The sequence below is a fragment of the Lepidochelys olivacea genome (assembly GCF_965140295.1).
Source record: "Lepidochelys olivacea isolate rLepOli2 genome assembly, chromosome: 1".
Taxonomy (NCBI): domain Eukaryota; kingdom Metazoa; phylum Chordata; order Testudines; family Cheloniidae; genus Lepidochelys; species Lepidochelys olivacea.
In genome coordinates this window covers 144951549-144973970 of record NC_140411.1, presented here as the reverse complement: position 1 = coordinate 144973970, position 22422 = coordinate 144951549, and the positions used below count along the sequence as shown (strand labels likewise).

The 22422-nt window shown below is 46.0% G+C and overlaps 1 protein-coding gene across 4 annotated transcripts in view; it reads right to left on the bottom strand.

Annotated features, from left to right (window-relative positions):
- The window catches only part of LOC311527124 (uncharacterized protein CXorf58), a gene marked incomplete at its 5' end in the record, with an annotated part of 48100 nt that overhangs the window by 16744 nt on the left and 8934 nt on the right, over positions 1-22422 (bottom strand). For all 4 annotated transcript variants that reach the window (XM_084640774.1, XM_084640771.1, XM_084640772.1 and 1 more), the window contains 3 exons: positions 9607-9836; positions 10926-11057; positions 15567-15678. In XM_084640774.1, the coding sequence (XP_084496900.1) occupies positions 9607-9836; positions 10926-11057; positions 15567-15678 (474 nt within the window). The remainder of the gene's footprint in view (positions 1-9606; positions 9837-10925; positions 11058-15566; positions 15679-22422) is intronic.

Sequence of the window (22422 nt, the reverse complement as noted above, 5' to 3'; positions counted from 1 at the left end):
CAGAGCCCGCACCCCCAGCCAGAGTGCTCACCCCCTCCCGTAACCCAATCCACTGTGAGTGAGGGGGGGAGAGGGGAGATGGAGGGAGTGGGGGGGTGGCGCCTTGGAAAAGGGGTGGGGTAGGGGTGGGGCTTTGGGAAAGGGGGCAGAGGAAGGATGTTCAGTTTTCTGCAATCAGAAAATTGGCAACCCTATTGCCTACCTGTCTGCTCATTTCCTTTATCTCACTCATGTATTTCTGCCCAAGTCACATGATTAACAACCCTTTGTTTCCTTTTCCTGCTTATCTCTGTACCTTCTTCCATGTGCCCCTGATGACTAAAACTCCTTTCCTAGCCTATTCAGTCATGTCTCAACCCTCTCCTCCTTCAAGGTGACCCCCTTAAAACAAACTTAGTTAACAAGGCCTATAAACCCTAGCCCACGGCTCAAGGAAATGTAACTGATGATAACAACAACAAAGTATCATGGAACCAGTAAGACACATGGAAACAATCATTGCTGTGACATTCCCCATCCATTCTCTAGATGTATTTATTTAGGTCCCAAACTTGCAAACACTTAAAACACAAGCTTAACTTTAAGCATGGGAGTAGTTCCATTGACTTCCATGTAACTCTTCCCATGCTTAAAGTTAAGCATGAGAATAAGTACAGAATTTTTATAATCTGGGTTTTAGAATGTAAGTGCTTTACAGTGGAGACTAGTTGTCTGTAGGGCACTCAACACACTTTTAGCATGTAATAGCCAACATATTCAAATCCTTGAGAGATCAGAGTACATATATGCACTAGCAAAATTTTCTGAAAAAAAGATATGAAAGTCAAACTCAAAAGTAACGTGAACATGGTAATTCAGTCTAAAGTTACATGGTCATAAAAAAGGTAGCACTTAATAGTAAAGAAAGGATTGCATTCCTGAACGACAGAGCAGAAATGGATAGACCTGCAGGCACCATCATATATTTCAGTGTGTGTATGCATTTCCAGTGTAGATTGTTATATCAGTGAGTGCCTAACACAATCAACATATTTATGTTTATGATTTGTTTAAAAGTAATATTCAATTTTCCTGTTCCTAGGAAACAAACTATTGAGGAATAGGTATGAGTTTGAAAATGATTTTTTAAATTATATTTTTATGAAATTGAAAAGATAACCATAATACACTGGATGACTTGAGAGGCTGCTAATGGGATGCAGAGCCTCTTAGCTATGCTGTAAATTCAAATCCAAAGAAGCAGCTTGATCCAACTCCACTAAACTCTAAGGGCTTGTCTACACAGCTCTGCAGTTCAGACTAAGGGGGTGTGGATCGCAATAGCATTCTGTGCTGTAACTCCCCTGATATACATACAAGTGTTAATGCCTAAGTAGTTCACATTAACTTAGTCCTTAGAGGAATATGTTAACATGAACTAGATAGCTTTTAGTTTGTGCCACCAGCAGCCACATGGGGGAGTTACAGCACAACCCGCTAGTGCAGAGAGGTTCTCAAACTGTGGTCCACGGCCTACCAGTGGTCTGCGAGCTCCATTCAGGTGGTCCGCGGATAGTTCCCTCTAAGGTATGTGCCTGGGTAGCCGCACACAAAAGAACGAAGGGCCACCCACCTAATTAGCGGAGCCGCGCAGGCATAGCTTCACTAATTAGGTGCCTGGATCCTGGAGAAGATGCACAAGTAAGGTGAGGTGGTGGCCTTGGGGGGAATAGGGGTAGGTGGGAGGGGGCAGTGGGGTGAGAAGAAGGGGTGAGGCGAACTTGGGACATGCAGGGCTGCGGCGGCCAGAGAAAGAAGCGACTTTCCCCATCTCCAGGGTTGCGGATGTCAGGAAGAGATGGCCCTCCTTCCCAGCCTCAGCTCCATGGCTGCTGTGGCCGGGGAGAGAGGGAGAGACCCCTTTCCTTCCCAGCCCCAGCTCGGGGGTTGCCGTGGTGGAGGAGAGAGGGAGAGGCCCCCCTCCTTCCCAGCCCCAGCTTGGGAGCTGCCGCAGCAGGGGAGAGAAGGCACAGCCATCACATTAGAAAGGTAAGACTACTGATATTAAAATGAGTTGTGTGCTTTTATTTGTAGAACAAAAAAACATTAATTAAATTATTAAAGTTTTTTATATATAGCACTTTTATCCAAAGCACTTTACAATAGTTAGCTAATGGTATAAACAACATTTGGAAAGACCATTAAGTGGTCTGCTGAGACCCTCACAATTTTCAGGTGGTCTGTGGAAAAAAAAAAAAGTTTTAGAACCACTGCGCGAGTGGATGTTGCAATTCACAGCCCCATGCTCCAAACTGTGGGGCCATATAGACATAGTCTAAGGCCTGGTCTACAGTATGCAGTTATTTCGGAATTAGCTGAGTTACTTCGAAATAAATCTGATTCCGTCCACACGACGAAACCAGTTTTTTCAATTTAAAGGGCTCTTTAATCCGATTTCTGTACTCCACCTTGGCAAGTGGAGTAGCGCTAAAATCGAGATCGCAGTTCCGGGTTACAGGTACTGTGGATGCAATTCGACGTTATTGGCCTCCGGGAGCTACCCCAGAATGCTCCCTTGTGACTGCTCTGGACAGCAATCTGAACTCTGATGCACTAGCCAGGTAGGCAGTAAAAGCCCCGGGAACTTTTGAATTTCCTGTTTGGTCACCATCAGCACAGTCCACCATCACAAGAGACCACACAGTCCCAGATTCGCAGACAAGCTCCCAGCATGGTCCAAACGGGAGGTACTGGATCTCATCGCATGTTGGGGAGATGAATCTGTTATGGCAGAACTACGTTCCTGTCAAGGTTCCTTCCCCACTCTGAACGCTAGGGTACAGATGTGGGGACCTGCATGAAAAACCTCCTAAGCTTATCTTTACCAGCTTAGGTCAAAACTTCACCAAGGTACAAAATATTCCACCTTTGTCCTTGGATTGGCCGCTACCACCACCAAACTAACACTGGTTACTGCAGAAGAGCTGTTTGGATGCGTCTTTCCCCCCAAAATACTTCCTAAAACCTTGCACCCCTCCTTTCCTGGGAAATGTTGGATAAAAAAGCCTCACCAATTTGCATAGGTGACCACAGACCCAAACCCTTGGATCTGAGAACAATGAAAAAGCATTCAGTTTTCTTACAAGAAGACTTTTTTAATAAAAATAGAAGTAAATAGAAATAAAGAAATCCCCCCTGTAAAATCAGGATGGTAGATACCTTACAGGGTAATTAGATTCAAAACATAGAGAACCCCTCTAGGCAAAACCTTAAGTTACAAAAAAGATACACAGACAGAAATAGTTATTCTATTCAGCACAGTTCTTTTCTCAGCCATTTAAAGAAATCATAATCTAACACGTACCTAGCTAGATTACTTACTAAAAGTTCTAAGACTCCATTCCTGGTCTATCCCCGGCAAAGACAGAATACAGACAGACACACAGACCCTTTGTTTCTCTCCCTCCTCCCAGCTTTTGAAAGTATCTTGTCTCCTCATTGGTCATTTTGGTCAGGTGCCAGCGAGGTTACCTTTAGCTTCTTAACCCTTTACAGGTGAGAGGAGCTTTCCCCTGGCCAGGAGGGATTTCAGAGGGGTTTACCCTTCCCTTTATGACAGGTTTCAGAGTAACAGCCGTGTTAGTCTGTCTTTGCAAAAAGAAAAGGAGTACTTGTGGCACCTTAGAGACTAACCAATTTATTTGAGCATGAGCTTTCGTGAGCTACAGCTCACTTCATCGGATGCACAGTTCCAAAAAAAGAAAGACAAATACATATGATAAAGTCTCCAGGGCCATGACGGAAAGAGGCTACTCCAGGGACACAGAGCAGTGTCATACAAAAATCAAGGAGCTCAGGCAAGCATACCAAAAAGCCAGGGAGGCGAACGGGTGCTCTGGGTCACAGCCCCATACATGCTGCATGCAATTATGGGGGGTGATGCCACCACTACTCCACAACTGTCTGTGGACACCTGCAAGGGGGGAGTAGCACGGAGCGAGAAGGATGAGTTTTTGGAGGACGAAGAGGAGGATAGTGCACAGGCGGCAAGTGGGGAATCCGTTTTCCCCCCTAGCCAGGAACTATTCTTAACGCTGGAGCCAATAGCCTCCCCCCACTCCCAAGGCATGCTCCCAGACCATGACCCTGGAGAAGGCACTTCTGGTGAGTGAGAGCTTGATTAGAGCCACAAGGTGGGGTGTAGGGGGAAACCCAGCCGCTCTGGGCTGTTCACGTTTAGTTTAAAGGACTCGTCCCTGTTCAGAGCCTCATCGGAGCCACACAGTGGGTGGTGGTGGGAGGGGAGGGTGTTGTGTGAAGTGATCATCCCAGAGAGCCCACAGGCCCTCCTTTTATATGGCAAACCCACCAGGCATTGCTTGCTATGGGAAAGGGGGCCGGCCGTTTGAAAGCATTGAAATGAATGTGGAAGAAGCAGAACCCCGCATGCCCCTAGGGCTTACCATGGCTGCTTGCAAGCTGAATTCTGTTGCCCGGCCGCATGTGATGGCTTACTCACACCAAAGTGGCAGGCACTTCAGTATAAGAGGCAAAATGCGACCTTGTACAGAAAGACAACGTGCTGTGTACTATGAATTGCCTGTTTCACTGAGAAAGAGTGTCCCCTTTGTTCTCCAAAATGTATCTTTTAAAATACTACCCTCCCTTTTTCTCCTCCCACAGCAGGTGCAAATGTTTCAACGTGGCCCCTATCTACTCCATCCCAGAGGCTGGTCCAGATTAGAAGGTGGAAAAAATGAGCTCGGGACGACATGTTGGCTGAGCTCATGCAGTCCTCCCGCACTGATAGGGCCCAGCTGAATGCATGGAGGCAAACAATTGTGGAGTCACATAAAGTGTTACATGAATACGAAGAGAGGAGGGACGTGCACGATGAGAGCAGGCAGGATGCTATGGTCAAGCTCATGGGGGAGCAAACTGACATGCTCCGCTGTATGGTGGATCTAATGCGGGAAAGGCAGCAAGACCACAGACTGCCGCTGCAGCCCCTGTATCACCATCCTCCCTCCTCCCCAAGTTCCATAGCGTCCTCACCCAGATGCCCAAGAACACTGGGGGTGGGGGGGGAGGCTATGGGGACCCACACAGTGAACCACAGAGGATTGCAGAAACAGCAGAAAGCTGGCATATCTGAAATTTTGATTTGGTTTCTGGACTTGTCCTTCCCTCCTCCTCCACCCCCCTAACCCAATACACCCCTCCCCCTTCTAGCTTCTGATTTCTCTCAATGTTTTGTGCAACAAATAATAAAGAATGATTTTTAAACAATTGTGACTTTATTTCCTTTCTCATATATAGGGGGTGGGTAACTTTAAGAGAAACAAACACAACTGTCACACCGTACCTTGGCCAGTCATGAAACTGGCTTTGAAAGATTCTCTGATGTGCAGCGTGCCCTGCTGCGCTCTTCTAATCGCCCTGTTGTCTGGCTGTACAAAACTGGCCGCCAGGTGAGTTGCCTCAACCTCCCACCCCACAAAAAACGTCTCCCCCTTACTCTCACAGATATTGTGGAGCACACAACAAGCAGCAATTACAATTGGAATATTGACAGGTTTCAGAGTAGCAGCCATGTTAGTCTGTATCCACAAAAAGAAAAGGAGTACTTGTGGCACCTTAGAGACTAACAAATTTATTGAGCATAAGCTTTGAAGTGAGCTGTAGCTCACAAAAGCTTATGCTCAACTAAATTGGAATACTGGTTGTGCTCAGATCTAACCGAGTCAGTAAACTGCACCAGCGCGCTTTCAAACATCCGAACGCACATTCCATGACCATTCTGCACTTGCTCAGCCTATAGTTGAACTGCTCCTTACTACTGTCCAGGGTGCCTGTGTATGGCTTCATGAGCCATGGCATTAAGGGGTAGGCTGGGTCCCCAAGGATAACTATAGGCATTTCAACATCCCCAACAGTAATTTTCTGGTCTGGGAAGTAAGTCCCTCCCTGCAGCTGGTCAAACAGAACAGAGTTCCTAAAGATGCGAGCGTCATGCACCTTTCACGCTGATGTTGGTGAAACGTCCCCTGTGATCCACCAGTGCTTGCAGCACCATGGAAAAGTACCCCTTGCGGTTTACGTACTGGCCGCCCCGGTGTTCTGTGGCCAAGATAGGGATATGCGTTCCGTCTATCACCTTGCCGCAGTTAGGAAACCCCAGCGCATTAAAGCCATCCACAATGGTCTGCACGTTTCCCAAAGTCACTACCCTTGATAGCAGCTGGTCAATGACTGCGTTGGCTACTTGCATCACAGCAGCCCCCACAGTAGATTTGCCCACTCCAAACTGATTTCCGACTGACCGGTAGCTGTCGGTTGTTGCAAGCTTCCACAGGGCTATGGCCACTCGCTTCTCAACTGTAAGGGCTGCTCTCATTTGGTGTTTTTGCACTTCAGGGCAGAGGACAGGAAGTCACAAAGTTACATGAAAGTTCCTATGCATATGAAAGTTTCTCAGCCACTGGGAATCATCCCATACCTGAAACACTATGCGGTCCCACCAGTCTGTGCTTGTTTCCCGGGCCCAGAATCGGCGTTCCACAGCATGAACCTGGTCCAACAGCACCATGATCTCCCAATCACCACATGTCGTGCTTCTAGGAACATCTGTGTCCATGTCCTCATCAGTATAGTAATCACGCTGTTGTCGCTTCCTCGCCCGGTTTTGCAAGTACTGCACGTACTGCTGGATAATGCGCGAGGTATTTACAATGGTCAAAACTGCAGTGGAGATCTGAGTGGGCTCCATGGCTTTGGCGCCTCTATGGGTAATCCTGGCAAAAGGGCATGAAACGTAGGAGAGCAGAGTGGCAGCGGAAGCATTTGATGAGAAAGAGTAGATACTAGACATTACATAGGAAGACGAGAGGAAATGCGAGGTGAATTCATAGTAGGAGAAGAGCAGCAGTGCACCGTCTGCTGAAAGCAGTATGGCGTATGCACGCCAAAAAGACGCAAAACAATTGTCTGCAGTAGCTTTCACAAAGGGAGGAACGGCTGATGACACACACCCAGAAACACCCACGAGAATGTTTTTGCCCCATCATGCACTGGGAGCTTAACCCAGAATTCCAGTGGGCAGTGGGGACTGCGGGAACTGTGGGATAGCTACCCACAGTGCACTGCTCTGACATTTGATGCTAGCTTCAGTACTGTGGACGCACTCCGCCGAATTCACGCGCTTTAGTGGGGACACAGAAGACCGAATGTATAAAATCGCTTCCGAAAATTTGAATATTTCGAAATAATTTCGTACCATAGATGTACCCTAAGACTTCCTTGACCTTCACAAGGAGTTGGACTGCATGGTTGCCAGTTGCCATGATCAGAAAGCTGTTCAGTGAGCAATGTGATCTCATTCTAATTATTAATGCACAGATGACCACATTAGAAAATTACCAGTTGTGACACTAATTGACACTCTTGCTAGTAGTGTCAACAATCTATGTACCTTGTAAATGAGCTATTCAATTATGCAAAGGAAAGCGTTTGAATGCAGGGAGGGAGTGGCATAAGAACTCTGGAATTAAAGCTGGGAATTGCTGTGGAGGAAAGATAAGGAGGTGGGATGCCAAGAATGCAATGCATTTAACTAGACAAAAAGTGTCAAAATAAAAGCGTGACTAGTTAGATGTGTGTCTGTCATCAGGTGGATTACTTTGTTTGCATGACGTATACATTTCTTTCACCCTTCATCTGCCTTTATAATTTTAGATTATAAACTCTGCAGTGCAGAGACTGTCATCATCTGTGTTGAGGGAAGCAGCTAAGCATACTGGGTGCTGCCCCAACATAAATAATAGAAATGATAACTGAATGGGAATAGAAATACAACTACCATTTCACCGAGTAGACACGGTCCCTTTGAAATGCTTGAGGTATATTGGTGGGGAATCACAGGGAAGTTTGCATGATCACTGCCTACACCTATGCTGTGAACTACTGGTTGAACAGATGACTTCATACTTTATGGCTGTCAATACAGTAATATAGCTGACAACATAACTTTTCTAGGGGACAGGCAGAGGCCTGCCAATTTTGACAGTATTCCTTTAATTAAAATGAAAAAAGCTCAAAACATCAGTTAACTTTAAAAAGACCAGAAAAGGAAGTTTAAAAAAAGATGTGCTGACAATCAACGCAAGAATGACATGACTCAGTGTTGTGTTTTCCATTTCAGTGAACATACTTAGAGAAAAGATTTGGGATAAGGCCTCTTTTAAAATCATGTAGATTTGTGATTTAAAAGAGTATATTAAGACATGGCAGCCCCTGCGTATTGACACTGATTATTTCCCAGTATGTGTTAGTGAGAAACCCATTGATGTTTAATGGTAGAAGTTACAAAATGGTAACAGCAGTTTAAATAGGAATATAAAAGAAAATCCAATTTTCTCCACGATATGTTGAGATTTGTGGCACATATTTGTTGTTATATTGCCAGTAAATAATCATGCAGATCTTTTTCTACTAAAGATTAAAATGTTGACTTATTGGACAATCTCTAAAACAATATTATTTAGTAGATAATAAAAAGCACTAGGAGTATCTCCTGGGTTCTATCCTTGACTCCGTACTGACTTAACGTATGAACTTTGGCAAGTCACTAAACTCCTCTGTGCCAGTTTACCCATCTGTAAAATGGGAATAATTTTACCACTGGTCATTGGTGTTTTGTAAACATTAAGCAAATACTCTCCAGCAACCACACACCACACAACAAAAACACTAACCCAGGAACCTATCCTTGCAACAAAGCCCGATGCCAACTCTGTCCACATATTTATTCAAGTGACACCATCATAGGACCTAATCACATTAGCCACACCATCAGGGGCTCATTCACCTGCACATCTACCAATGTGATATATGCCATCATGTGCCAGCAATGCCCCTCTGCCATGTACATTGGCCAAACCGGACAGTCTCTACGCAAAAGAATAAATGGACACAAATCAGACGTCAAGAATTATTACATTCAAAAACCAGTCAGAGAACACTTCAATCTCTTTGGTCACTCGATTACAGACCTAAAAGTGGCAATTCTTCAACAAAAAAACTTCAAAAACAGACTACAACGAGAGACTGCTGAATTGGAATTAATTTGAAAACTGGATACCATTAACTTGGGTTTGAATAGAGACTGGGAATGGTTGGGTCATTACACATATTGAATCTATTTCCCTGAAGTTAAGTATCCTCACACCTTCTTGTCAACTGTCTAAATGGGCCATCTGGATTATCACTACAAAAGTTTTTTTCTCCTGCTAATAGCTCATCTTAACTAATTAGCCTCTCACAGTTTGTATGGCAACTTCCAACTTATCTGTATGTATATATATTTCTTCTTAGTATATGTTCCATTCTATGCATATGATGAAGTGGGCTGTAGCCCACGGAAGCTTATGCGCTAATAAATTTGTCAGCCTCTAAGGTGCCACAAGTACTCCTGTTCTTTTTGCGGATACAGACTAACACGGCTGCTACTCTGAAACCTGTCATTAATTAATATGTATTTTGAGATCCTTAAAATAAAGTACAAAGTATAGAAATTCAAAATAAAAATTAAGCTTGTTATTGTGGATAAGTTGTTGGGTATTTTTTTACCTGACTCGAGAAACAGTCATGAGTTGATCATGCCGTATCTCTTCATTCTGTGGCCTCAGGAGCAGAAATGTCAGTTTCTCCTTAAGTCGGTTTGACAGTGTCCCGGACTGTGCATAATCCATTATGTCATACATTATCATTGTCCTGGGAAAGTTTTCCAGAGACAATTTTCTCCAGCAGTTATCCCTGCCACCAAAGTATGCTGGGGTCTCATCCAGGTTACTGATGTACTATAAGGCCACAAAATAATAATAGTAATTTATAAAATAAATGCTTGCATGAAAACCTAATTCATTTTATTGGGGTCCCAAGTCTCTGCTATTCTTATTTTCTCATCCTCATTAATTATTTTAATGATGAACTTGCACATTAAAGAAAACCTTATTCAGAGTAAATCAAATGGCTGGAACCCCTGTAATGACCTATTCTGCCTTAAAATTCCTATAATACAATGACATCTGTTCTCTGGATATCTATATCTACCTCCATTACATAAATATACATAAAATTATAATATAATCAGTACATTTAAATTGATCACAAAAATATGCATATGTACATTAATAGTCTGAGTTCCTTCGCTGCTCAATTGTAACAAATAATTATTTGAAATTAGAGTATTGTTCATAGCAATGTTTACATGCCACCATCCTTCCTAGATCTGGGTGGCATAGCCAGTCATCTAGGATTTGGCCCTAAATTTTTTAAAAATAGGAACTAACCAGAAAAGGTTTCATTGCACTACTCAAGCATCAGCACTTCTTGGTGATGATTCTTCTCTCACTTATAGTACTATAAATCAGCCGTAATTTCATCAAAATCAATATACTAACACTGGTCTAAAAAAAACAGAATGGTACTGATTCTCTTCTCACTTATTCCATTTAAAGAGTATCACAGTTATCAGAGTGATCTTTTAAAGATTTCTACCATCCTTGTGTAACCCTGACAGTATACATTATAGGTCCTAATCCATACAACTTCAATAACTTCTCTGGTGCTTCACAATCATAGGGCTTCATTTTCCAGTGCCTTGTCATTTGTAGAGTCATTTACATCTGTTCAAGGTGGATGTAAAACGCTACCAAAACAGATTTCTGCACTCACACAGAAGTGCTTGATGTACCCTTTACACTCATTTTGAGCTGATATAAATAGCTGCACAAGGTGTAAGCTGTTGAGAATTAGGTCTTTAAATTTTAGTCTTGCAGTCATAATCACTATCTACATTTTAGATCATGTCATAATCTTTTTTCCCAAAAAGAAGTATTTTTTTCATTACCAAAACCTGTAAGAAAATATTTGAAAACATTTCTTACTTGCATGTAATCTTTCACTGTAGCAACGTCTATTTCATCTATTATTTTGTGGTTTTGGTATTGAAGTTCATCCTGTATCATTTGATCATAATATTTCCGATGTCCCATCAACTTGCAAGCATCAACTGCTGCCTATAAAAAACAGGAAATACTCTGTAGCTAAAAAAACAAAAACACACACACAAAATTCCTAGAGTACTCATATTTCAACTCAGGGAAAAGTCTTAATGTTCCCGAAATCCCAGTGCTCAACAAAAAATTAAAATAAACAAGGCATGCTAATTAGTAAACAGAAAACTCACAGAGATTGGAGATGGATTGTCCACTAACTCTGCATTATTAATACTATGATTTGTACAATTGTAGCACCTAGAAGCTCTAGTCATGGAGCAAGAATGCCATTGTGCTAGGTGCTGTACAAATAGAAAAGATAGTCCCTGCCCCAGCCAGCTTACAATTTAAGTATAAGACAAGAGACAACAAATGGATACAGACAGACAGAGGAATACAAATAAACAATGAGAAAATAGTGGTCAGCATAATGGTGAAACAATTCAGTTACAACTTTGAAAATAATGCTTAGTGACATAGCAGCTTCCCCCAGATGCACAAAGTAACTTTATAGCTTTTTAAAACCTTCATCTATGTGGCTGAAATTTGTCAAGTCTTATTTTTGCCTAAGGGTGGTGTTTTTTTAAGTTTGAGACTCTGTTTAGCACTGATTCAGAAGGTTTTGCTCCACATCCTCAACTTGTATAACTTGTCACAGTGCTATTGAAGTCAATGGAGCTATGACAGATCAGCTAAGGATCTGCCCCTTTGAATATAAAAAAAACCCCACTTCGCCAATATAAAAAAATGGATTCTTCTAAATGTTGCAAACTTTTTCAAACAGCTTTAACATAGTAGTAGTTTGGCATAAACACTAGAACTTTAATATCCCTCTCTCACAAAAATGTCTGTATTTCAATGGTGTATATCTATAATTACTAGGATCTCTTGGTATTCAAGATGTTATAAGAAAGGTAAAGTTATTATATATAAAAATAATTGTATTGGCTATACCCAGTTTTTCTGTTTTAAGAGTGCTGAGGAACTGCCTCCACAGCAGGCACCAAAGGTGATGGAATTAAGAATAATTTTTTAAAAATTACAAATGAAAGCTACATGCAAACACCAGAAAAAATCTTTCTTGCAAAGCTGCCACCCTCCTTCATTTCACAAAAAGGAAATTATATTCATTCATGAGTTACTGAATTAGTCAATCACAGTATAATGACAAAGCAACTGTTTCTTTACTTGGGTGGAATAAACCTAAAACATGGGCCTCTTTGCTTAAAATATAAAGATGTTCTCACTCCTGTTAAATATAAGCTAAACTGAATAGGCTGGAAGATCAGTAGATACTGACCACTTGCATTTCTGACTTATGCTGTGCTATAAATATTATGTTAAGACATAACACATCAAATGAGGTGTAATGTCACGATGCAGTAAACTATATCAAGTAGCACTGATGGAATGACAGAACTTCTGTAAAATATACTACTGTATCTGAATGTTAATTTCTGCAGTATTTCACTATTTGGATTTTTAGGGTGGTGCCTAGAGACCAATTTAGGCAGTTTATGGGACTCTTCTTTACTCCATCATTTTTGAAACACCAGTGTGGTCATTTTGTGTCCTTAAACCCTTTCCTCTATTATGGTATCGACCATGGCAGTGTGTTTCTTCTAACTGGACAGCTAGGTGAGCAGCCTGCTCTGAGGCCAATGGTGATCCAAGATTCTGGCAGTTGATGTTCACAAAGTAGACAATCCCAGATCTACAAAGGGACTTAAGTACCCAAGTCCCAGATCCACAAAACCTCTGCTCTACTGCCGCCTAACCACATAGGTGCCTAAACTCACTCGGCACCTAAATTTTCACTGCAAGAGTTCCCATATACCTATGTTTCTGCCTCTGGGCATGTGCACTGCTGTCTCAGGCAGATGTCCAGTAGCTATCTCTAAGCCCCAGCATGAGCCTCAAACCAGATGAAAACAGACATTCTCCTACCTTTTGCTTGTAGGGTCTGATCTAGTAGGTGTGTTCAGAGCATGCCTAATTCCACACAAAACTCTTGGGAGGGGAGAGAGAGGAGGCAGCAGCCTCCCTTATAATCATGAGTTATAGCCAGTGGTTAGGGTACTCACCTGGGATGTGGGAGACCCCAATTCAGCTCCCTCTCTGCTGGATGAGAAGAGGTTCCCACCTCTCAGATGACTGCCCTAACCACTGGACTATAGAGTTATCCTCACTCTATCATTCTGACCCAATGCGTACTTAATACCAAGTGGAACGGCTTTAATAAGAGAGATTGAGACAGACCCACATAAGAATTTCCCATAATACAGTGATAAGGGTATTTATGTGAAAGGTCAGAAATCCCTGTTTAAATTGTTTCCTCCAGTGTGCACTAGTTCACATTTATTAACATGGAATTCTATTTACCATTCTGTTATACAGTTCAACCAGCTGCAGCAGACTTGTCAAATCTTCCTCAAGGATTTGTCATGCACTACATACTTTCCAAAGAGTTGGCAGATACATGGCAAATCTGTACCATTCTCATTGTCTGCATTCTTCTACTAGCTGCCTTGTTGACTTTCCAAGGAAACAGAAGAAAGTGGTGAGAGAACAGGTGAAGATTATTGAAGCATTCTTCAAATTATGATTCTCCTACAATCAAAGGCTCTAATACACTAAGTCAAAAATGTTTGATGTACCTGGTAGGGATTTAAAAGCTCCTTTATTCAAGACAATACAGTCAATAAAGAATAGGCAGTTTTAAAGAAAGAAAATGCTAGTATGTGTCTTCAGAAATCCAACCTGAAACCCAAACTGCACCTTGGGTGATCAGACGTCACGATATTATCGGGACAGTCCCGATTTTAGAAGATTTGTCCCGCGTCCCGACCTTACGTCCGTCGGGACGCCCTTTGTCCCAATATCAGGACCGTCCGGACCACAGCCACGGCACCGCCGCTCACCGCTTCCTGGGGCAGCTCCCGGTACCCGTGTGCTGCAGGGGTGGGGCTTGCAGGCGCCAGAAGCGGGCACAGCGCCCTCCACAGCTCCGGCAGCTCCCACTGGCACCTTTCCCAGCCAGTGGGAGCCACAGAACTTGTGCTTGTGGCGGGCGCAGCATGTGGAGAGTCTGGAGACTCCCCTTGCCGCTCTCACCCTAGGAGCCAGAGACCCCCCAGCAGGGCTGGTGAGTGTGGCCAGGGAAGGGGGCAGGGCATGATGGTGAGTGTCTGGGAATGTGTGTGGAGGGTGCTGGGCAGTGGGGGAGGTTTGAGTGTTTTGGGATGCTAGGCAGTGGGGGCTTGTTGGGGGGTGCTGGGCAGTGGGGGAGATCTGTGTGTGTCAGGGCATTGGGCAGTGGGGGCCTGTGTGGGGCACTGTATAGTTGTGGTGGTGGGGCTGTGGGGAAGGGCACTGGGAGGGAGGAAGGAAGGGAGGGGAAATCTGTGTGTATTGGGAAACAAGCGAGTGGGGGGTTCTGTGTGGGGTGCTGGGCAGCTGTGGTGGGGCTCTGGGCAGGGGGGCGCTGGGCAGGGGTGTGTGTGCACAGCACTGTGCATTTGTGGTGGAAGAGTTGTGGGGGGGGCTCTGGGCATAGTGGATCCAGGGGGTGCTGGGCAGGGGAGCTGTGTGGCGCAGCATGGGCCCACCCCCACGTGTCCCCTCTCATGGCTCCGGTCGGGGCTGTACACCTGTGTCTTTCTCCTCCCCACAGCTCGCCGAATGTGTCCTGATATTTCACTCTTGCGATCTGGTCACCCTAACCGCACCACACAATTGCTACAGGATTCTTCTTGTTTTGGTCCAAAATAATTTTTGCTTCTTGTATTACAGGAATAACACACACTAGAGTGTGGACTTGCTTGACGAAGAAAAACACTGTATTATTATTATTATTTGTATTACTGTAGCACTGTCATGGACCAGGAGCCCACTATGCTAAGCAATTTTCAAATGCAGAACAAAAATGCAGAACATACCCTACAGAGCTTATAATCTAAGTGCGCACATCTTATCTTTATAGGCAATTATGTACTACAGAGATGAGCATAGTATAGAAATCTATATAGAATACAACTTATTGTTCAATGCATCAGAAGTTATGATTTTTTTTTAAGTACATCATCACTGCAAGGATAACCTGTCAAAAGAACAAGGTTAACAGAATCCTGTTCAGCAAATTTATAAAAACAAATCTTTTGACTTAACTAATTTCAGGGGCCTAAAAATATAGTTTTAATGTCTATTAAATAAAGGCAGAACTGAATGACAAAAGAACTGTAAAAGACAGCTATACAGAACAGTGCCTGTAGTGACTACATTTCCTAGAAATAAATTAATCCAGATAGAGAATATGGGCATAGATATACAAAGAGTTTTTATATACTATACTGAAAGAATCATTGTTTCTTTGCTAACAAAAGTAATGTTGTTTAAGGAATGAAGTGTCTGCTTGTTAGAATTGGAGATATGTGTAACTGAGGATAAAGATGTTATAGGATTTTACAAAATAAAATTCAGAGCCAAGGTATAGATGAAGTGAAGAGAAAACGATCACATGAAGTAAGTCACCTCACTTGCTGGACTTATTGTTCTTTTTCCACTTATGTACTTGCTGCCTTGGCCTCCAGTATGGCGAAAAATCTTGAACACAATGAAAGGTGGAAACTCATGACCAGCAAACCTAAAGAAACAAAAAACAAAGTTAACTATCTGGCACTATAAAGAGCAGATTCCTTATTGTTTAAACTGGAAGGGATAAACTCTTAGTTAAAAAACACTGGTACTCAAGATCTCCAACCATCCTCTAAAAACTCTAAGGATAACAAACCCAAATAATATAAACATGGTTGCCGGCACACAGGTGCTGCGGTGACCTGCACCACTGTCCCTCCCTCCAGGTTGACTTGGGCTCCAGCATCCTAGGTTATGCTGGGGAAACCCAGACCTGAATTCATTTATATTAATATACACAAAAACAAAAAATATTGTTAGGCTGTAAGTTGGAAATAAATATATAATGTAAGAGGAGGGGGAAAACTTGACAGTTAAGGCTTTAGGGGAAAAAATTGAAAAGCTAGGAAATGTGAAGTTGTGGTAAACATTTAAAAAAAACAAACAAACAAAAAAACCAACCCTACACTTTAGACCAGGGGAGGGCAAACTTTTTGGCCCGAGGGCCACATCGGGGTTGCGAAACGGTATGGAGGGCCTATCCCACTTCCCGCCCCCTGACTGCCCCCCTCAGAACCCCCGACCCATCCAACACCCCCCCGCTCCTTGTCCCCTGACCGCCCCTTCCCGGGACCCCCTACCCCTAACTGCCCCCCCGGGACCCCATTCCCTATCCAACCCACCCGCTCCCTGTCCCCTGACTGCCCCAACCCCTATCCACATGCCCTGCCCCTGACAGGCCCACCTGACCCATCCAGACCCCCACACTCCTTGTCCCCTGACTGCCCCCTCCCGGGATCCCCGTCCCTAACTACCGCCCCAAGACCCCACCCCCATCCAACTCCCTCCTGCTCCCTGCCCCCCCCGGGACCCCCAGGCCCTCCAACCCCTATCCAACTCCCCCCTGCTCCCTGTCTCCTGACCGCTCCCCACCAAACCTCCGCCCCATCCAACCGCCCCTGTCCGCCCCCCCGGGAGCTCCTGCCCCTTATCCAACCTTTCCTCCCCCCACCCCCTTACCATGCTGCTCAGAGCAGCAGGACAGGCTTATTGGAAAGCTTGGGAGGTGGGCGGGTGCAAGCCATGCTGCCTGCATGGCGGCGTACCTACAGGGGAGGGGGAACAGCGGCGGAGGGAGCAGGGACTAGCGACCCCGGCCAGGAGCTCAAGGGCCGGGCAGGACGTAGTTTGCCCACCTCTGCTTTAGACAGTATGGAAATACCAAATCATGGTATCTTAACTCTCTTTTTGTATCCGCATTCTGCAGCTGCCCAAATTCATGAAACAATCTAATGCATGAACATGCATGGTCACATATCTATTTTGTGAAGACAGCATGACCCCAGTGTGTTTTTATAAAGTGTGCTTTAGCTGCATTCAGTTCTTTATATACATTTAAAACAGACTCATATGTTAAAAAAAATCATCCCTGAAATCCCTTCCAAACTAGTAACAGGGACAACTTATCAAAATAACCAGAATTTGTCCAATTGCGCTAAATGGTTGCTATGTCAAAGGCCAAAATCCAGGGTTTTTTGTTCTTATTTTTGCTCTTAAAAAAGGACTAAAGTTAGCTTCCTAAATCCACATTTAGGTATCTCAGTGACCCCAGTGGAAGCTGCAGGGTGTTCAGAACCTTGATAAACTCTCCTTGACTTGAATGGAACAAGATTTGGGCCCAAAGCTTGGAGACCCTTGGGAGGGAAGCTTGGAAGGAATTTTATTATAGAATTACAAAGCAAAGCCTCAAACCAGCATTTTACAACACATGGTCAGGTCTCAGTTGCCAACTTTCTAATTGCAGAAAACAGAACACCCTTGCTCTGCCCCTTCCCTGAGGCCTCGCCCCTCACTCACTTCATCCCCCTCCCTCGGTCACTCACTCTCCCCCACTCTTACTCACTTGCTCATTTTCACCCTGCTGGAGCGGGGCTGGGGTGCAGGGAGGGGTGAGGGCTCCAGCTGGGTGTTTGGGCTCTGGGGTGGGGTAAGGAATGAGGGGTTTGGGGTGCAGGAGGGGGCTCTGGGTTGGAGCCGAGGGGTTCAAAGTGTGGGAGGGGGCTCCGGGCTAGGGCAGAAGGTTGGGGTGCAGGAGGGGGTGAGGGCTCCGGCTGGGGTGCGGGCTCTGGAGTGGGGCCGGGAGTTTGGGGGCAGGAGAGGCTCTGGGCTGGGGCTGAGGAGTTCAGAGTGCAGGAGGGGGCTCAGGGCTAGGACGGGGATTAGGGCACGGGAGGGAGTTCGGGGTGCGGGCTCCGGGTGGTGCTGACTTCAGGTGCTCCCAGGAAGCGGCAGCTCCAATGGGAGCTGTGGAGCCAGTGCTTGGGCCAGGGCCTGTGGGTGGGGGCAGCACACAGAGCCCCCGGACCACCACTCTACCTAGGAGCTGGAGGGACATGCCAGCCGCTTCCCAGGAGCCGCGTGGAGCTGGGCACAGAGTCTGCCTGCCCCGCTGCTGGCCTGCAGCCAACTAGACTTTTAGCAACCCTGTCAGCTGTGCTGACCGGAGCCGTCAGGATCCCTTTTCAACTGGGCATTCTGGTCGAAAACTGGATGCCTGGCAACCTTAGTCAGACCACCTACTTGTTGTAAATTGCAGGATTGGAATCTTAATTCCTGCCAAAATGGAATAATATAATTGAAATGCTGACACAGTTTAAAAATTGCTAAACACTAGGGGTATGTCTACACTACGGAATAAGGTCTAATTTATAGAAGTCGGTTTTTTAGAAATCGGTTTTATATATTCGAGTGTGTGTGTCCCCACAGAAAATGCTCTAAGTGCATTAAGTGCATTAACTCGGCGGAGCGCTTCCACAGTACCGAGGCTAGAGTCGACTTCCGGAGCGTTGCACTGTGGGTAGCTATCCCACAGTTCCCGCAGTCTCCGCTGCCTATTGGAATTCTGGGTTGAGATCCCAATGCCTGACGGGGCTAAAACATTGTCGCGGGTGGTTCTGGGTACATATCGTCAGGCCCCCGTTCCCTCCCTCCCTCCGTGAAAGAAAGGGCAGACAATCATTTCGTGCCTTTTTTCCTGAGTTACCTGTGCAGACGCCATACCACTGCAAGCATGGAGCCCGCTCAGGTAACCGTCACCCTATGTCTCCTGGGTGCTGGCAGACGCGGTACGGCTTTGCTGCACAGTAGCAGCAACCCATTGCCTTCTGGCAGCAGACGGTGCAATACGACTGGTAGTCGTCCTCGTCGTGTCCGAGGTGCTCCCGGCCACGTCGGCTGGGAGCGCCTGGGCAGACATGGGCGCAGGGACTAAATTTGGAGTGACTTGACCAGGTCATTCTCTTTAGTCCTGCAGTCAGTCCTATTGAACCGTCTTATGGTGAGCGGGCAGGCGATACGGACTGCTAGCAGTCGTACTGTACCATCTTCTGCCAGGCAGGCAAGAGATGAGGATTGCTAGCAGTCGTATTGTACCATCTTCTGCCAGGCAGGCAAGAGATGAAGATGGCTAGCAGTCGTACTGTACCATCTTCTGCCGAGCAGCCATGAGATGTGGATGGCATGCAGTCCTTCTGCACCGTCTGCTGCCAGCCAAAGATGTAAAAGATAGATGGAGTGGCTCAGAACAAGAAACAGACTAGATTTGTTTTGTACTTATTTGCCTCCTCCCCTGTCTAGGGGACTCATTCCTCTAGATCACACTGCAGTCACTCACAGAGAAGGTGCAGCGAGGTAAATCTAGCCATGTATCAACCAGAGGCCAGGCTAACCTCCTTGTTCCAATAAGAACGATAACTTAGGTGCACCATTTCTTATTGGAACCCTCCGTGCAGTCCTGCCTGAAATACTCCTTGATGTAAAGCCACCCCCTTTGTTGATTTTAGCTCCCTGAAGCCAACCCTGTAAGCCGTGTCGTCAGTCGCCCCTCCCTCCATCAGAGCAACGGCAGACAATCGTTCCGCGCCTTTTTTCTGTGCGGACGCCATACCAAGGCAAGCATGGAGGCCGCTCAGCTCACTTTGGCAATTAGGAGCACATTAAACACCACACGCATTATCCAGCAGTATATGCAGCACCAGAACCTGGCAAAGCGATACCGGGCGAGGAGGCGACGTCAGCGCGGTCACGTGAGTGATCAGGACATGGACACAGATTTCTCTGAAAGCATGGGCCCTGCCAATGCATGCATCATGGTGCTAATGGGGCAGGTTCATGCTGTGGAACGCCGATTCTGGGCTCGGGAAACAAGCACAGACTGGTGGGACCGCATAGTGTTGCAGGTCTGGGACGATTCCCAGTGGCTGCGAAACTTTCGCATGCGTAAGGGCACTTTCATGGAACTTTGTGACTTGCTTTCCCCTGCCCTGAGGCGCATGAATACCAAGATGAGAGCAGCCCTCACAGTTGAGAAGCGAGTGGCGATAGCCCTGTGGAAGCTTGCAACGCCAGACAGCTACCGGTCAGTTGGGAATCAATTTGGAGTGGGCAAATCTACTGTGGGGGCTGCTGTGATGCAAGTAGCCCACGCAATCAAAGATCTGCTGATATCAAGGGTAGTGACCCTGGGAAATGTGCAGGTCATAGTGGATGGCTTTACTGCAATGGGATTCCCTAACTGTGGTGGGGCTATAGACGGAACCCATATCCCTATCTTGGCACCGGAGCACCAAGCCGCCGAGTACATAAACCGCAAGGGGTACTTTTCGATAGTGCTGCAAGCTCTGGTGGATCACAAGGGACGTTTCACCAACATCAACGTGGGATGGCCGGGAAAGGTGCATGATGCTCGCATCTTCAGGAACTCTGGTCTGTTTCAAAAGCTGCAGGAAGGGACTTTATTCCCAGACCAGAAAATAACTGTTGGGGATGTTGAAATGCCTATAGGTATCCTTGGGGACCCAGCCTACCCCTTAATGCCATGGCTCATGAAGCCGTATACAGGCAGCCTGGACAGTAGTCAGGAGCTGTTCAACTACAGGCTGAGCAAGTGCAGAATGGTGGTAGAATGTGCATTTGGACGTTTAAAGGCGCGCTGGCGCAGTTTACTGACTCGCTTAGACCTCAGCGAAACCAATATTCCCACTGTTATTACTGCTTGCTGTGTGCTCCACAATATCTGTGAGAGTAAGGGGGAGACGTTTATGGCGGGGTGGGAGGTTGAGGCAAATCGCCTGGCTGCTGGTTACGCGCAGCCAGACACCAGGGCGGTTAGAAGAGCACAGGAGGGCGCGGTACGCATCAGAGAAGCTTTGAAAACCAGTTTCATGACTGGCCAGGCTACGGTGTGAAAGTTCTGTTTGTTTCTCCTTGATGAAACCCCCCGCCCCTTGGTTCACTCTACTTCCCTGTAAGCTAACCACCCGCCCCTCCTCCCTTCAATCACCGCTTGCAGAGGCAATAAAGTCATTGTTGCTTCACATTCATGCATTCTTTATTCATTCATCACACAAATAGGGGGATGACTACCAAGGTAGCCCAGGAGGGGTGGTGGAGGAGGGAAGGAAAATGCCACACAGCACTTTAAGCACAGCACTTCAAAAGTTTACAACTTTAAAATTTATTGAATGACAGCCTTCTTTTTTTTGGGCAATCCTCTGTGGTGGAGTGGCTGGTTGGCCGGAGGCCCCCCCACCGCGTTCTTGGGCGTCTGGGTGTGGAGGCTATGGAACTTGGGGAGGAGGGCGGTTGGTTACAGAGGGGCAGCAGTGGCAGTCTGTGCCCCAGCTGCCTTTGCTGCAGCTCAACCATACACTGGAGCATACTGGTTTGGTCCTCCAGCAGCCTCAGCATTGAATCCTGCCTCCTCTCATCACGCTGCCGCCACATTTGAGCTTCAGCCCTGTCTTCAGCCCGCCACTTACTCTCTTCAGCCCGCCACTTACTCTCTTCAGCCCGCCACCTCTCCTCCCGGTCATTTTGGGCTTTCCTGCACTCTGACATTATTTGCCTCCATGCATTCGTCTGTGCTCTGTCAGTGTGGGAGGACAGCATGAGCTCGGAGAACATTTCATCGTGAGTGCGTTTTTTTTTCTTTCTAAGCTTCACTAGCCTCTGGGAAGGAGAAGATCCTGTGATCATTGAAACACATGCAGCTGGTGGAGAAAAAAAAAGGGACAGCGGTATTTAAAAAGACACATTTTATAAAACAGTGGCTACAGTCTTTCAGGGTAAACCTTGCTGTTAACATTACATACATAGCACATGTGCTTTCGTTACAAGGTCGCATTTTGCCTCCTCCCACCCCTCAACCTTCCCCTCTCCCTGTGGCTAACAGCAGGGAACATTTCTGTTTAGCCACAGGCAAACAGCCCAGCAGGAATGGGCTCCTCTGAGTGTCCCCTGAAGAAAAGCACTCTATTTCAACCAGGTGACCATGAATTATATCTCACTCTCCTGAGGATTACACAGAGAGAGAAAGAACGGATGTTGTTTGAATGCCAGCAAACATACACTGCAATGCTGTGTTCTGCAATGTTTCCCGAGTACGTGTTACTGGCCTGGAGTGGTAAAGTGTCCTACCATGAAGGACGCAATAAGGCTGCCCTCCCCAGAAACCTTTTGCAAAGGCTTTAGGACTACATCTAGGAGAACCGCAAATGCCAGGGCAAAGTAATCCTTTCACATGCTTGCTTTTAAACCATGTATAGTATTTTAAAAGGTACACTCACCAGAGGTCCCTTCTCCGCCTGCTGGGTCCAGGAGGCAGCCTTGGGTGGGTTCGGGGGGTACTGGCTCCAGGTCCAGGGTGAGAAACAGTTCCTGGCTGTCGGGAAAACCGGTTTCTCCGCTTGCTTGC